Here is a 15472-nt window from a genome sequence, read left to right on the forward strand (position 1 = left end):
ATAAATTAAACTAATATAGTGTTAAGCATTGATTAAAAGATATTCCCTGTGGAACGAACCGGACTTACTAAAAACTACACTACTGTACGATTAGGTACACTGCCTATAAGTGTTGTAGCAAGGTTTAAGTATATCCATTCTATAAATAAATAAATATCTTGTGTAAAATTGTATCGTATTTAATAGTATTTTCTAGTAAAATTTAAGCTATTTTATATACACCTCGCAGAACATCAATGGGATGGAATTAAAATGTGTCGAACGGGTTGGGTCGAGACCCGGGTTGGGTTGGGTCAAGACCCTGGTCAGCTGGGTCGGGCTTGTAAAGTTTTTCTTATTTGTATTTTTTGATGTATCTCTTCCGAATACGCGTCGGAAAATGCGCGTCGAAAAACCCGGGTCAAACTCTTCAGGAAAGTCGTGTTGAGTGTCTTAAAGCTATTAAAACGCAACTTGTCGACATACAAGAAGCTTTACTTAAAGTTGAAGAAAAAGATAATGATCCTGCAATTGCTAGTGAAGCAAATTCAATAGCAGAAAAAGAACTTGGTGAATTTGCCTTTTTAGTATCAATTATCATTTGGTATCAAATATTAAACGAGGTGAACATTATGAGCAAAAGGTTACAATCAAAAGATATTAATATCCATATTGCAATCAAAGAAATAAAGAGTTTGATTGAGTACTTCAAGGATTATAGAGAAACTGTTTTTTCAAAAGCTATTGATGAAGCTTAGAAGATTGCAGGTAAAATGAATGTTGACCCGAAAATTCCAAATAAACGTTTGATTCATAGAAGAAAAAAAAAAGATTTGATGAGAATTCAAGTAGCCGGGACGTTTAGAGGCTTTTAGAGTAAATTATTTCTTATACATTTTGGATAAAGCTATTCTCCCTTAAAACAATATTTGATCAATTTAAAAACTATATAATGAGTTATTTGATTTCTTATTTCCGCATAACTTGAGGAGAATTGAAGATAAAGATCTAAATGCGTTTTGTGACGAATTGGAAAATAAACTCAAGTATGAAGGAAAATCGGATATCAATGGTCATGAACTTTATATGGAGTTGAAGTCATTTGACATAATAGGAGCCTGTGAATTCAAGAATCACAGAGATATTCTGATGCATCTTAATGAGGCTCAAATTTTTTTTCCAAACACAAGGATTGCATATAGAATATTATTGACTGTTCCAGTTACAGTGGCATATGCGAAAAAGACCTTTTCAAAGATGAAATTATTGAACAATTACCTACGATCCACAATGTCACAACAAATACTGAGTGGATTGGCGATGATGACTATTGAGAATGAAATCTTAGAGAGTATAAATTGTGAAGAGGTAACTAAACAATTTGCTACCAAGAATGCGAGGAGAGCTTCGAAAGCTAATGGTTAAATATTAATTACGATATGTAATTCTAATGCTAAATTCTTTATGTTTATTGATATGACGTTAATTGTCATTTTTTTAAATGATTTATGTTATTCGTTAGGACCTTAGGACTTTTTTCGACTCGTTCAAGACACTCCAATTCTCATAACCAACCCTATAGTATATAGCTGAAACTAGAGAAATTGCCCTCGCTTTGCGTCGGAAGAATGTTTGTTAAATTCGATTGTCAAAAAGAGAGGAAAAATTTGAAGCAAAGGAGAAAAAGTGAAGTGGGTGAAAAATGAAGATGACAAAATAAGAAAATATAAATATTTTTGATAACAAAATAATAATAGTAGCAATAGTAATAATGAAATAGTGGTAGTAGTAGTAGTAGTAATAATATAGTAATAATAATATAATAATAGTAATAATAATAGTTGTAGCAATAAAATGATAGTGATAAAAAAGTTTTGTGTTAATGTGTAAAGAATGTAGTTTTTTGTAGTTAATATGTAAAAAATAAAAAGTTTTGTGATAAATTTTAGGAGTTTAAAAATTTTGTGTTTGTTTTAGAAGGGCTAAAAGTTTTGTGATTGGTGTTGGAAAAATGGAAAGTCTACTATTTATTTGAACTATGTCAAATAGATATATATAGAGTAATAACAAATACTCGAAAAATTGAAAACTAATTTGATGGCCTTTTTTAGTGGTGCATACGACAATTTCCTTCGACGATGGGAAACGAAAAACGATTGTTGTGATATCAAAAATTTATGGGTGATGAAGTCTTTTCATAAGTTTTTAATAGATCAGCCCAAATATACATGTTTACTTTGTATATTATGCTATTCTTATCAGTACACCAGGTCAAAGGGAGCTCCAATCTTTGATCCAATCTTTGATGTCAATTCTGGCAAAAGTCAAAGGGAGCTCCAATCTTCCACCGTCATACTGTAAGCCAATTTGAGGCATTTTTAAAGACGGAAGTTGATGTTTTTTTTTTCTTGTTTCTACAATATAAATTAATAGTGATAAGTTGCATATATTTATTAATTATTTATGGATCTTAATGAAATGAGATGAATTAGTGATATAAAAAATATTGAGGTGATGATAATGTAAAAGAGTGTTAATTCTAACTAATATGTCATTGATAAGAATTTTGTTATAAATATTGAAATTTTAATGCATAGAATTATTAATTTATTTGGTGATCTTAAACTTAAACCATATGATGGGACATCTTTCCAAATTGAATATACATATCACTCGTCACTCGTCGATTATAAAACAAATAATTGGCATTAAAAGTTTAAAACATCCCAAACTTTTAGACATACAATTTCCAAGCAATTCAATACTTTATTAATTAGTGCACCTTATATTAAAGACCATAAACAATACTCAATCTATCTCAATTTTATTATCACTGAACAAAAATATGTAATTTAAAAAACATTATTATTATAATATATTTTTTTTATTTTTACTTACTTTACAATTTTACTCATTACTTTTTATCTGTCTTATTGTTTTACATGCATAGATAAAAAAAATTTAGAATTTTTACCAAATAATTATTATTTATTAATAAATAAAAGTGATTAATTAATTTAAATTAGTTTAGTAGAAATATTGAATTATAAATTTGAAGTTGTGAGAGTAACTAACTATTCAACTTATTTAATTGATCCGATGTTTAAAACTTAAACTACACAATATTTCTCTTGAGGTTACCCATCCATTTCATTGGCATTGGCCTCAGAGATTGTAGACGTCTTGCGTTCGAGCTCACATGAGTGATTTTACCACACACGATGCCCGTAACGATTTGACGTGTGGTTTCCTCCTGAGTAGTGTTCGGACTGTAATGTTCGCCCCAGAAAATGATCAGGTTGATGGGTTTCGAAATCGCGTTAAGGACTGTCATTGACACTTAACCGTCTTTAAAAAAAATAATAATAATAATTAATAAACAAATAAATAAATAATTTATTCAATTAATTGAATAGACTTACTCGGCCATCCCTATCAAAGTTGCAGGCGAACAAAATATTAAGTACAACACGCATGATGTATAAACCGTGTGCCAACGTCAACCAATTCCATATCTTTAAATATTTCCGTGTCCAAAAAGTTTACACACTTGCTACAAATATAAAATAAATAAAAAAAACAAAAACGAAAACATCTATACATACTTAGTTGGATCCCACTCTACACCGTTTTAACAAGTCAACAAAAAATAAATAAAAACAACTACAAAAATTTGCAATTATTTTTAAGTGACATTGGAACATTAATTTTGTTAGGATCAAAAGCAACTGTACACTCAACCTTATGATAAAATTTGGGTTTAACCAATTTACCCAAAACGTAACCTCTTGATCGAACCACAAAGCTAAGCCCCAATGGCACTGGTGCTGTTGGTATCCCTTTTAAACTCTTTAACCCCTGCCCACTTCCGTATAACGGAATCTTATCCCCCTTAACGGATACCGTTAATAATCTCTGGCTCTTTCTCGACTGATAAAACTCCTTTATCTGCAAAATGTAAAATTTAATCTTTCATAATTTAAAGTAGTCGTTAACGTCTATAAAAAATTTCTATAATTCAATAAATGTCATTTTCTAATCAATATATCACTGTCATGTACAAAATTTTTATTCAACTTAAAATAACCCTTTGATATAACCAACTTCTATAACACTTTTATGCATATTAAAGTCGTTCGTCGTATTTTCGATAAATCCTTTTAACAATAAAATACTAGTGTTATTGTACCCAAAAAAAAAAAAAAAAAAAATTTGCTACGCTTTAAAATGTTGTAAACTTTAATAACCGTCTTTAGGACTAATAAAGACCATGTACAATTACTTAATGCATGTTAACGACAATCCTTAGGGCGATCGTTAGCATTTTCCATTAAAAAAAATTGTATAAATTGTGCTTACGTAAGAATGTGAGTTATTTTTTTGTAAACAATTACTCCGTAGACCGTAGTACACATTTAAGACTTGAAAAAAAGAATTAATTTATTTAAATATACATGAAAATACGTATTTTATTTTGTAACGGAAAGCTCACCGTGCCGGTGCCAACTGCAATTTGCGAAAAAGAAAGATCGAGTGGTGTGGAGCTGACGTGGAGTCCAAAAAAAGTGGCAGTGTTACGGAAAGTGAATTTAACCGTTGAATTCAGAGACACCATATCCGTTGCTACTCCGGTAAAATCCGACCCGGCTTGAACCACAAATCTCTCAAATGTAATACTCTGTAAAACCAATTAAATGAATATGTTCGTCATTATTACTTCTAAATTAAATAATTAATTAAAATTAAATTAATTTATGAAAAAATATGAAATAACTAACCCTCATGGTGAGGGTAGGTTTTTGAGGTTTACTAACACCGTATAAAATTGCAGCAAACAAAAAGAACAAAATTAAAAAACTAATAACAAATCCTAAAACGTAACATCGACGCGGTATTTTATCCTCGAAATCACGATCATCTAAAAGTCCTTCTTCTTCAATCGGAACAAATTGTTTACCGGTGGCGAATCGTTTCAAAGCGATGTCGTTTTCGGTGAGTTTACGAGATCCTTTAGGTTTAAGTGAACCGGAGAAGCGAGTGGAGGATGATTCACGTGAGTGGCGGCCGAGGGAAGAGTGAGGAGGTGAACCGGCGGGACTGAGTAAGGCAGGGGTGGAGTGAGACGGTGATTGGACGTAGTAAGCTGGTCGCCGAGGTGGTGAGCGTGGTGGTGATGACGCGGTTAGGCTTGTGGCGTCGGAATCGGTCTTGGCGTGGTGCATTTTTGATTGAGTTAGCTTATGGTTGAAGTTTAATGGGAAAAGGTAAAGTATGTTTGTTGAATGTGATTTAAATAAGGAATTTGGTGAGAAGTTTCTTACAGCCAATCTACAGTTGTCAAAATTAATGAAAAGACCAGGGTTGTTTGTAAAAAGGAAAATTGTTTAAAAATACTAGAACTTTCACACAATTTTTTTTTTTTTTTAATGTATGCATCCAATTTTCAATGTTATTACTGTATGCACTCAACTAATTATTTTATCCTATTGTATGCTCTAAATTACCTGAACATCAGGTTCCTAGTTACAAAGTCATCTTCTATGCAACGTTGGATATGAGGAGGCTATTTAAGCTTACATGGACATAACCAGATCATTATCACACATTACTTTCCCGCTCAAAAAACACACACAATCCCTTCAACTCCCGATGAAAACCTGACGATTCTTCTCCAAAATTGTGCATAAAGTTCACTGATTTCTTGAATCATCTACGCTTAGAAGGTAAATACTTATGTTGCTTGAATCATCTTCGCTGTAAACAGATCAAAATTTCTAGGGTTTGTAAAATTGTTTTGATTTTTAGATTTTTTATAAAACCTTCTTATTAGTGAAATTATTGGTTGATTTGTAGTTAATTGTTCAATTTTGTGTTCGGTTATCAATTATTAACTACTAAACACGTTCATGCAGGATGGTTGGTAGCCCAATTCCATCACAAGGATTCGACTTTGATGTTTATCATAGTGGTGCATTTATGTTCAACTCACTTAGGTATGATAATGGTAGTGTTCTGCGCGTCTTTATTGGAAGAACTGATTTTGATGAGTTGTATGAGTTTCTGGAACAACAAATAGGTAGCCAATTTGTTGGTCTTTGTTTTACTGCCTCTGGACAAGATCTTAAGAATAGTTTAATGTTGTTAGAGAACAATGAGCATATGAATGTATTATATGATATTGCCTACTGCTATGGTAAAGTAGATATCTATGTTGATCATTACAATGATAACTTAAGTGGGTTTATAATCAAAGGTGATGATATGACCTTTGAGGAAGAAGTAGTAGACAATGAAATGATAAATGTTAGTAACTTATATGACAAATCAGTGGAGTTAGAGGAAAGTAAGTTAGATGACAAACCAATTGAGTTAGAAGAAAGTAAGTTAGATGACAAACCAATTGAGTTAGAGGAAAGTAAGTTGGATAATGAAACTAAGTTATCAGATGAGGGAACTGAAGAAAGTGAGATAGATAGTGATTATTTAGGTGAAGATAGTGAAACTGAAAATGATACCGCTTCTTTAGATCACTTATCAGAAGGTGAGGAAGAGTTGATGGAGCTTAGAATTTTGAAGGCTAATGCAAAAAAAAGGACCAAAACCACACAAAAAAAAACCAAAGTTAGGAAGATCAATGAATACCCAAAAGGACAACCCTATGATGGATGCAGTTGATGATTATGAAGAGTTTATGGATGATCTTTTGAAGAAGTTAAAAGGTGATGAAGTAGACATGAAAGATCCTTTTAAGGCTATCGTAACTGTTGAAAATGTTCCAATACATGATGAGAAAACAAATTAGAGATTGAAGAAGCCAATTGTGAGTGAGAGATACATTAATGCAAAAAAATTTAAGGATTGTTTAACTTGTTATGCTCTAGCAAATGGGTTCTCACTTTGGTATCAAAGGAGCTCTGAAAAGGAAGTGATTGCAAAGTGTGGACAAAGATCTCCTAAACTGAAAAATCCAGTAGTAGGTAATATCTCTTTATTTAATGCTAATTGTCTTATCTTGTATGTATATGTATCATAATTCTCATATTTTTATAATGGATAAACAAGTAAACAGAGAAAACATAATAGATACCCTAGTGAAGCTGTGATGACCCGGATTTTTCCGACTACTTGATTATACTATTTATATGATTTAATAATTTCGACATGATAAGCAATGAATTTTAATAAGTCTTGAACCTCCGGAAAAAAATTTATATAAGCAGTTGACCACCTTTTTATTCCTACGATTCACGAACGTCATAACTTGTATTAATTATATATATATATATATATATATATATATATATATATATATATATATATATATATATATATATATATATATATATATATATATATATATATATATATATATATATATATATATGTGTGTGTGTGTGTGTGTGTGTGTGTGTGTGTGTGTGTGTTTGTGTGTGTGTATATATACATATATTTAACTTGAAAATATGATAATTAAATATCTCATTAAGTATATTAACAAAGTATTATATATATATTTTCATACTACTAATTTAAAGAGTTTTTGAACAATATATACGTTACTATTTAAACGACGTAATTAACTTAAATTAAAATGTATTTACATACAATGTATTACGAGTGTAAATACATCCTTACAAGTATTGAATACACTTTATAATATACCAATACATATAAAGGATAGCTAAACTCGTATTTCCGTTCAATTTTCTCAAGAATTCTACTCGCATTCATACGGTATTTTTACCCGTATTATACACAGCTTCTAGAAGTATTTACTATTGGTATATACCAATAGAAATCTGAAATTATTTGTGTAATATGTCATCCATGACCTAATCAATTTAATATGTCACCCATGACTTAATACATTTTAACTTATCTTAGATATTTTTACTAAAAACCAAATTTTCAAGCCTATAAATAAGCACCATTTCTAACTCATTTTTACACACACTTGCAAGAACTCTCTCAAGTTTTGTTTTACTAATTCTTTCCAGCAACTTTACATTCTAAACTTGAGGTAAAAACTCTACTTCAACTCTTGTTCAATTCATATGTTTATAGCTATCTATATAAGAGTTTATAAACTAGAACATAGTTTAGTTGATTCTAAACTTGTTTGAAAAACTAATTTAATCTTTCTAACTTAACTCTAATAATACTTATTTATATGTATTATGATATTATATTAAGTTAATATAAGAACTTATAACTTGTACATATGAAGAACACCTTGAAACTTAACATATATCCTTTAATCTCCATTAGGTAAAAAGCGGGCTGTTTTGGGTTGGGAATTAAAAACCTATCTTAGACATTGAGTTCGAGGCTAAGACTTTGGAAATATGTTAATATATGTAAATAAGACTTCCAGTATTTTTTTCATGATTTTAGACAAAGTGAAAGTATTTTATCAAAAATCATATATTGGGTGGATGCCGGGATTTTTCTAAATCTGTCCACCAACACAAAAAGAGGGTAAAGCTCTAAAAATTACTACTTGAGATAAACTTTTTGAATTGGTTTTGTAAGATTTACTTCTTAAGGAATCCATAGCAATTTGATTCACTTTAAACGGAGTTGTAATGAATATTTGGTGAGTAAAATAAAATCTGCTAAAATTAACGTTGTATGGACGAAATTTATATTATAAAAACTATATTAACCATATCCTTGATAAATTTTCCTATATCCTATATATATTTGGACATGTTATCATTAGTATAACAAAATATTATAATCTTGGTTAATTCCGAGATTGTATATATATAATAATCTTGGTACGTTCCATGACAATACGTGCACAATACGTTTTGATAAATCCTAAGACAATACGTACACAATAAATACGTCTTAGTTAATTCTAAGACAATACGTATACAATACGTCTCTAAATTGATGCAAGATAATACGTACACAATACGCCGTGGGGTAATTCTAAGATTATATATATATACCGATTAATGGACTTTTCGAACTATTTTGGACTACCAACATAAAATGTTAAAAATTATTATATAAGTATTCTATGAACTTGTTTTTTTTCTTCTTCATATGTCGTATTATTATCTGAATCATTATTATTATTATAGGTTCGTGAATCCAAGGACGACGGCCATATTTTTAATAAGTTGAAAACTTATTATTAATATATTTTTACTACCGTGAGCATATAGTCCCATTTTTAAACTCTAAAAAATATTTTGGGATGAGAATACATGCATTTTATGTTTTACGCCATGGACACAAGTACTTAAAATATATTCTACGTTGAGTTGTACCACCTTGCATATCTTTCCTAATAGCTTGGTAACTAATATTTACATGTTGTAAGAACATGTAAGCGCGAATCCTATTGATAGATCTATCGGGTTTGACAACCCCAACCGGGCTAGTCGCTCTAGTATCGTAAACGGTTGCACAGTACTTCGTTTTTACTACACTTGGTACAGTGTAGGGAGATTTCATAATAAAGGGAATATGCCACATTAATGGTTAAGTATGGTTACTGAAGCGCTCAACAACTTATAGAATATCTTTATTGAAATGTTTGTAACTATGAAATTTTGTGGTCTATATTTATATCGATGCTAGCTTTAAACCTATATATCTCACCAACTTTTGTGTTGACTGTTTAAGCATGTTTATTCTCAGGTCCTTAAGAAAGTCTTCCGCTGTCGCATTATCTAAGAAAGCTTTGCATGGAGTCTCATGCTTTTGTTTAAAAGAGGGTTGCATTCAATAAAACTTTGATCATGTATTATATTCGACTGTTATGTCACCTTTGTAATATTTGAAAATAGATGTATCATGGGGATTATTTTGTAAATAATCGCCCATATGTTTAAAACTCGTATTATGTATAATAATGGTGTGCTTTTTATGAAACGAATGCAATATTTTCTAAAACGTATCTGATGTTTTAGCAGAGTAGTATATAAAATAGCTTATATTTTTACAGGAAATACTATTAAATACGATACAATTTTACACAAGATATTTATTTATTTAGAGAATGGATATACTTAAACCTTGCTACAACACTTATAGGCAGTGTACCTAATCGTAGAGTAGTGTAGTTTTTAGTAAGTCCGGTTCGTTCTACAGGGAATCTTTTTAAACAAAGCTTAACGCTATATTAGTTTACTTTTATAAAAATACAAATATATATATATAAGTAATATTATTATTATAAAGGGGGGTTTTTACCGTTTAATGACCGGTTTGTCGATTTTAAAACTTTAGTCACAGTTAAAACCAAATGTAAAATATTAAAAATAAATACAAGACTTAAATTAAAGCGTAAAGTAAATAACGATAATGAAATTGCGAATAATAAAAGTGCGATAAAATAAACTTGCGATAATTAAAAAGTACGATAATTAAAAGTGCAATTAAATACAATAACAATAAAAATGCGATAATTAGAAGTGCAATTAAATATAAAATAAAGAAAATTAAATATGAAATAAAAGAATTATGCTTATTTAAACTTCCGTAATCATGATGTTTGACGTGTTGATTTTAATTTTAAGCCCATGGGTTAATTGTCCTTTGTCCTGGATTATTTTATATGTCCATACGGATTTGTCCATAATAGTCCATCAGTCATAAATATAAAGAGCGAAAGCCTTCGTCAAATTATTCTTATTCCCGAAGTCAAATATTCCAACTAATTGGGGATTAGAATTGTAACAAGGTTTTAATACTTTGTTTAATGAATACACCAGGTTATCGACTGCGTGTAAACCAAGGTTTTACTACTTTGTTAACAATTACACCAATTACCCTTGAATGTAATTCACCCCTGTTTCAACAAGTCTATTAACTATTAATCCAGTTCCGTGTCCGGTAAAATGAATAATTATTGGTATTTATAGATATCCCGCCCACCGTACCCAGTCAAGCGTATGTGGTTATATATAAATACGTCGAATTATAAGTTTGTATATTAAATTAACAAGGTATTGTTTAGTTAATATAAAACCCATTAATAGCCCATAGTCTAATTTCCACAAGTGTCGTTCTTTTGTCCAAACCCCAATTATGGTACAAAGCCCAATTACCCAATTTTAGTAATTAGCCCAACATCATGATTACTTCGTTTTAAATAAGCATAATAATAACTTAGCTACGAGACATTAAATTAAAAAGGTTGAACATAACTTACAATGATTAAAAATAGCGTAGCGTTACACGGACAGAATTTCGACTTACACCCTTACAATATTCGCTAACATACCCTTATTATTAGGATTAAAATTAAAATTAAAATTAAAATTAAAATTAAAATATAAATATATAATACGTTTTATGAGAGAAGAAGAAAAAAGATATATGATTTTGCGATCAGAATTCGGTTGCTTTTATAGGGAGTTTCAGAAATTGGGGCTCCGCGACTCGCGGCCCTTTTGGCCTTCAAACTCCGCGAGTCGCGGAGTTTGTAAATACAGCTCACACAAGTTTGGCTCTTTGTTTACTGACGGTTTTATAAATAAATATAATATATTAAATAATTATAAGAATTATTTAAATATTATATTATATTTATGTGCATAGTTGACTTGTAATTTTTAGTCCGTTGCGTCGAGCGTTGAGAGTTGACTCTGGTCCCGGTTCCGGATTTTCGAACGTCCTTGCGTACAATTTTATATTTTGTACTTTGCGTTTTGAATCTTGTACTCTTGTAATTTCGAGACGTTTCTTATCAATAATTGGAACCTCTTTGATTGTATTTTGTACTTTTGAGCTTTTTGGTCGTTTGCGTCTTCAATTCATCGAATCTGTCTTTTGTCTTCACCTTTTATTATTTAAACGGATATCACTTTTAAATAGAACAATTGCAACTAAAAGCTTGTCTTTCTTGAGGAATAATGCTATGAAATATATGTTCGTTTTTAGCATTATCAAATATTCCCACACTTAAGCGTTGCTTGTCCTCAAGCAATATCGTCTTGAAATACTAGAATCACTTCTTTATTCTTCACACTTTGTACATCAGTGATTTCTATACGGAGGTATAAACAATGGTAGTAACGATATGGTTTACAGTCCCACATGACTATAAAAATTTAGATCCATTAAGGAAATTGGATCTTTATGAAAACATTTGATCTTTTGAAAATTAAATCTAGTTTTTACCCTGTTTTCCGGAATAACCCTTTACCGGTGTTTGCAAAATATTTTTGTGGGTTTGGTGGGTTTCAGATTTGAAAATTTTAGCTCAAAACTTATGGTTTTGTGTCACCCACTTGCTAACCTTGTATTTGGAAAGCAACACGTCCAGTTTACTTGTCCCGTATATTACCTTTCGGTAAACTACCGTCCGGTTGTAAAGGAAAGCGTTGAACAAGCAACTGTTAAGGTAATGTCTAATGACATGCATTTGATTATGGTCTATAACGTGTCGGACGCAATTACTATCCTTGGTAGGAGCAATAGTAAAGCTCACCCTTATAATTTTTCGGTCTGGCACAAGGTCCTGTCTTTGGCCACTATGCAACCACCGTTCTTACGGTTGACACCCGATTTAGTTCAGGTGACCTAATGAATTCCAGGTGAATTCCTAGGATTTTACGTTCAATGGTAATGAACGCATTGAAAATAGGGTTTTCAGAAAATAAATCGGTTTTATTTTTGATCAAAATATTTTCTCGTTCAAGCTCGAGTTTAGATATCATTGAATTCCATGAGTTTAAATTCTCAATCTTTAAGGTCAATCTCAAGGATTGAGTAATATCAGTTTTAAAAGCTGATTTTTAATCTTTAAGGAGATTATCCTTTCTGGGGATCTGATTCATTAGTCTTATCCAGCTAATTTGCATAGTGCCTCCCCATTGTACGAGATAAATCCTTCTCATGGTTAGGATAAATCTGACCACTTGGCGACCCTGTTTAATGCTGAGGTCCGTGGATTTCCTGCTGATTTTAGTGATGACTTTTCTAGATTTTTGGTCAACCTACAGCTGGTCTGGACGACAACTTCATGACCTAAATCAAGAAGCGCGTGTCTTTTTCGGAAGACTTTACTTCCTTTTAATGATGGAATTGATTCATCGTGTAGATCCATCTTTCTTACAGTAAATCAGGTAAAACTTTTTAGTTTAGTCCAAAGCAAAAGTATTTTCAGTTATTTGTACAAAAATATGTGATATATGTTTAAGATAACTTGGTAAATTTTCCCACACTTGGCTTTTATTTTCCTTTTTATCGTCCTCTATTCCATTTTAAATGAATTTTAACATTTTGGTTTTTTTTTCTCAATTTATGTCCTTTCTGAGGTAACAATAATTTCGGTGTTAAAATCTAGTTTTATTGTTCATAAATATGTATAAACATGATTTTGAGTTCATTTAATTGAAAATTTTTTAAAAATTTTACTAGAATTGGGTAGTCAGTATATAAGACTAGGGCTGTTCTTTATTATCAGAGAGCACTAGATTCTAATACAACTACTGCTTTACTAGTATTTTTAATGGTAACCAAGTGTATAAAGTAAAAAATTTTAAAATCTGAAAGAATTTAACCCCTTCCCACACTTAAGATCTTGCAATGCCCTCATTTGCAAGAAATCAGTAACAATTTAAATTATTGAGGGTGATTTGTGTGAAATTGATTAAATTTTACCAAAGTTTCCAAACATATTGGCGTTTGTTTGCTGAATGATAAATGGTGCACATCATTTGTTCATTCCGTCTTGTTGTTATTTCACATATATTTTGCATCTTGTCGTCAAAATTAGTTGCTTTTGCTGAACTTAATGCCAGTCTTTGAAAATGCGTTGTTTTACCCTGTTGTGTACATAAGATAAACTGCAAACATATATACATATTTTTGAAGTTTGGTATATTACCCCACATTCAAAAATTATTAAAATCTAAGAATAAAAGTTAGAAAATTATAAAAACTATTACAATATTAACATAAGTATTAAACGTATCAATATTACAAATTACAAAATAAATAAAACTAAGTAGACTAGGGATGATACTGGTACCAATAGGGGTTCCAAGCATAACCATAGGTGCTATAAAATGCTTCGGCAGGGTCATACGTAGGATACGGTGGTTGCATCTCTATAGACCAGGGAGGGAATATGGGTTTTGGTGTAGGAATATAGTTTCTACCTATATGTTAGCAATGAGCTATGATTTGGTTTTGATGAACTTGCCAATCTTCAAATGCTCTCTGTCTAGCATTTTCGTACTCCTGTGAAGCTATAAACCTTTGCATTTCTTGCATTTCATTTCCCCCTCCTACATTACCTTGCTGTTGGTTTCTCTCAACCTGTGGATGTCTACCATGGTATTGTACTGCGGCGTTATTTCGCCTCTTCAAAACTTTCGCACCATGGTATACATTTAAACCTATAGTATCGCGGGGTTCTGGTTCTTCGACTAATAATCCCCCCCGACTTATATCCACACCGAGATATTTAGCAATCAAAGTAATAAAAATACCACCTCCTATTATGCTATGCGGTCTCATCCCCCTAACCATAGCTGATAAATAATAACCCACACAATAAGGTATACTTACAGCGCTTTGTGGGTCTCGAATACACATATGGTAAAACAAATCCTGTTCATTTACCTTTTCCTTGTTCTTACCTCTTTGTGTAATCGAATTAGCTAAAAACCTATGAATCACTCTTAATTCAGCTCTATCTATATCCAAATAAGAGTAATTTCCCCCTTTGAATCGGTGATGGCTTGTCATTTGACTCCATACACCGTGTGTATCAAAATTTTCATCTATCTTTCTACCATTTAGTATCAACCCTCTACAATCGGCAGATGCTAATTCCTCAGGCGTATATATACGTAAAGCCTGAGCCATGTCTAGTAAAGACATGTGGCGCATCGAACCTCCTAACAAAAATCTAATAAAAGATCGATCGGTTAAACTAGCTACCCGATCATTTAATTCTATACTACACAACAATTCTTCACACCATACTTTATATACAGGTCTACGCATGGTGAATAAACGTACCCAGTCATTAAAAGTAAAATTACCATACCTCTGTACAAGTAATTCCCTAATTGGCCCGGCCAATTCTACAGCTTCTAATGGTCCCCATTCTATGACCCTAGGTACCTCAACAACCTTAGAATGAAGAGTATGCAAACCCCTTTGGTATTTTGGATAATCTATCCAAAGTCTGTCAAATCTCAGGTTCGGGTGCAAATCTTCCAAGTGCATATCAGAAAATGTCATGACTGGATGAGGTATATCTTGTTTGTAGAAGCTATCCACCTCCTGTTGTTCCGCATTCTCAGCAGGAGCATTGCGAGCTTGGGATGAAGATTCACCCCTTTCAGTCTGCAAAACACATCAAACACAATTTTTGTGCATCCAAATATGCATTAGTGTCAGCAAAATCATCAATCAAAATAATTACAATGACATGATCAATTTATATCAAACTTAAGCTCATTTTCACATTTTTATCAAATCTACACTTTTTCACATAAGCATATACGAAAATGTT

General features: G+C 31.4%; 2 protein-coding genes across 2 annotated transcripts; one reads left to right on the forward strand and one right to left on the reverse strand.

The window, feature by feature from the left end:
* Positions 1-350: 350 nt before the first annotated feature.
* On the forward strand, positions 351-1404 carry LOC139848717 (uncharacterized). Its single transcript, XM_071838422.1, has 2 exons — positions 351-622; positions 972-1404. The coding sequence occupies exons 1-2, from the start codon at positions 351-353 to the stop codon at positions 1402-1404; spliced, it is 705 nt and encodes a 234-aa protein (XP_071694523.1).
* Positions 1405-3581: 2177 nt separating this feature from the next.
* LOC139848372 (uncharacterized) lies at positions 3582-5226 on the reverse strand. Its single transcript, XM_071838109.1, has 3 exons — positions 4758-5226; positions 4472-4657; positions 3582-3927 (listed from the first exon to the last, which is right to left on the reverse strand). The coding sequence occupies exons 1-3, from the start codon at positions 5199-5201 to the stop codon at positions 3643-3645; spliced, it is 915 nt and encodes a 304-aa protein (XP_071694210.1). The 5' UTR covers positions 5202-5226; the 3' UTR covers positions 3582-3642.
* Between the last annotated feature and the right edge of the window lie 10246 nt (positions 5227-15472).

The sequence above is a fragment of the Rutidosis leptorrhynchoides genome, chromosome 5 (genome assembly GCF_046630445.1).
Source record: "Rutidosis leptorrhynchoides isolate AG116_Rl617_1_P2 chromosome 5, CSIRO_AGI_Rlap_v1, whole genome shotgun sequence".
NCBI lineage: Eukaryota > Viridiplantae > Streptophyta > Magnoliopsida > Asterales > Asteraceae > Rutidosis > Rutidosis leptorrhynchoides.

Coding starts and splice junctions, on each gene's coding strand:
- LOC139848372 (XM_071838109.1), bottom strand. CDS start 5,201: ATGCACCACGCCAAGACCGATTCCGACGCCACAAGCCTAACCGCGTCA. Junction 4,658..4,757: donor AACCTACCCTCACCATGAGG/GTTAGTTATTTC, acceptor TTGGTTTTACAG/AGTATTACATTTGAGAGATT. Junction 3,928..4,471: donor TTGCAGTTGGCACCGGCACG/GTGAGCTTTCCG, acceptor TACATTTTGCAG/ATAAAGGAGTTTTATCAGTC.
- LOC139848717 (XM_071838422.1), top strand. CDS start 351: ATGTATCTCTTCCGAATACGCGTCGGAAAATGCGCGTCGAAAAACCCG. Junction 623..971: donor GTGAACATTATGAGCAAAAG/GTTACAATCAAA, acceptor TAACTTGAGGAG/AATTGAAGATAAAGATCTAA.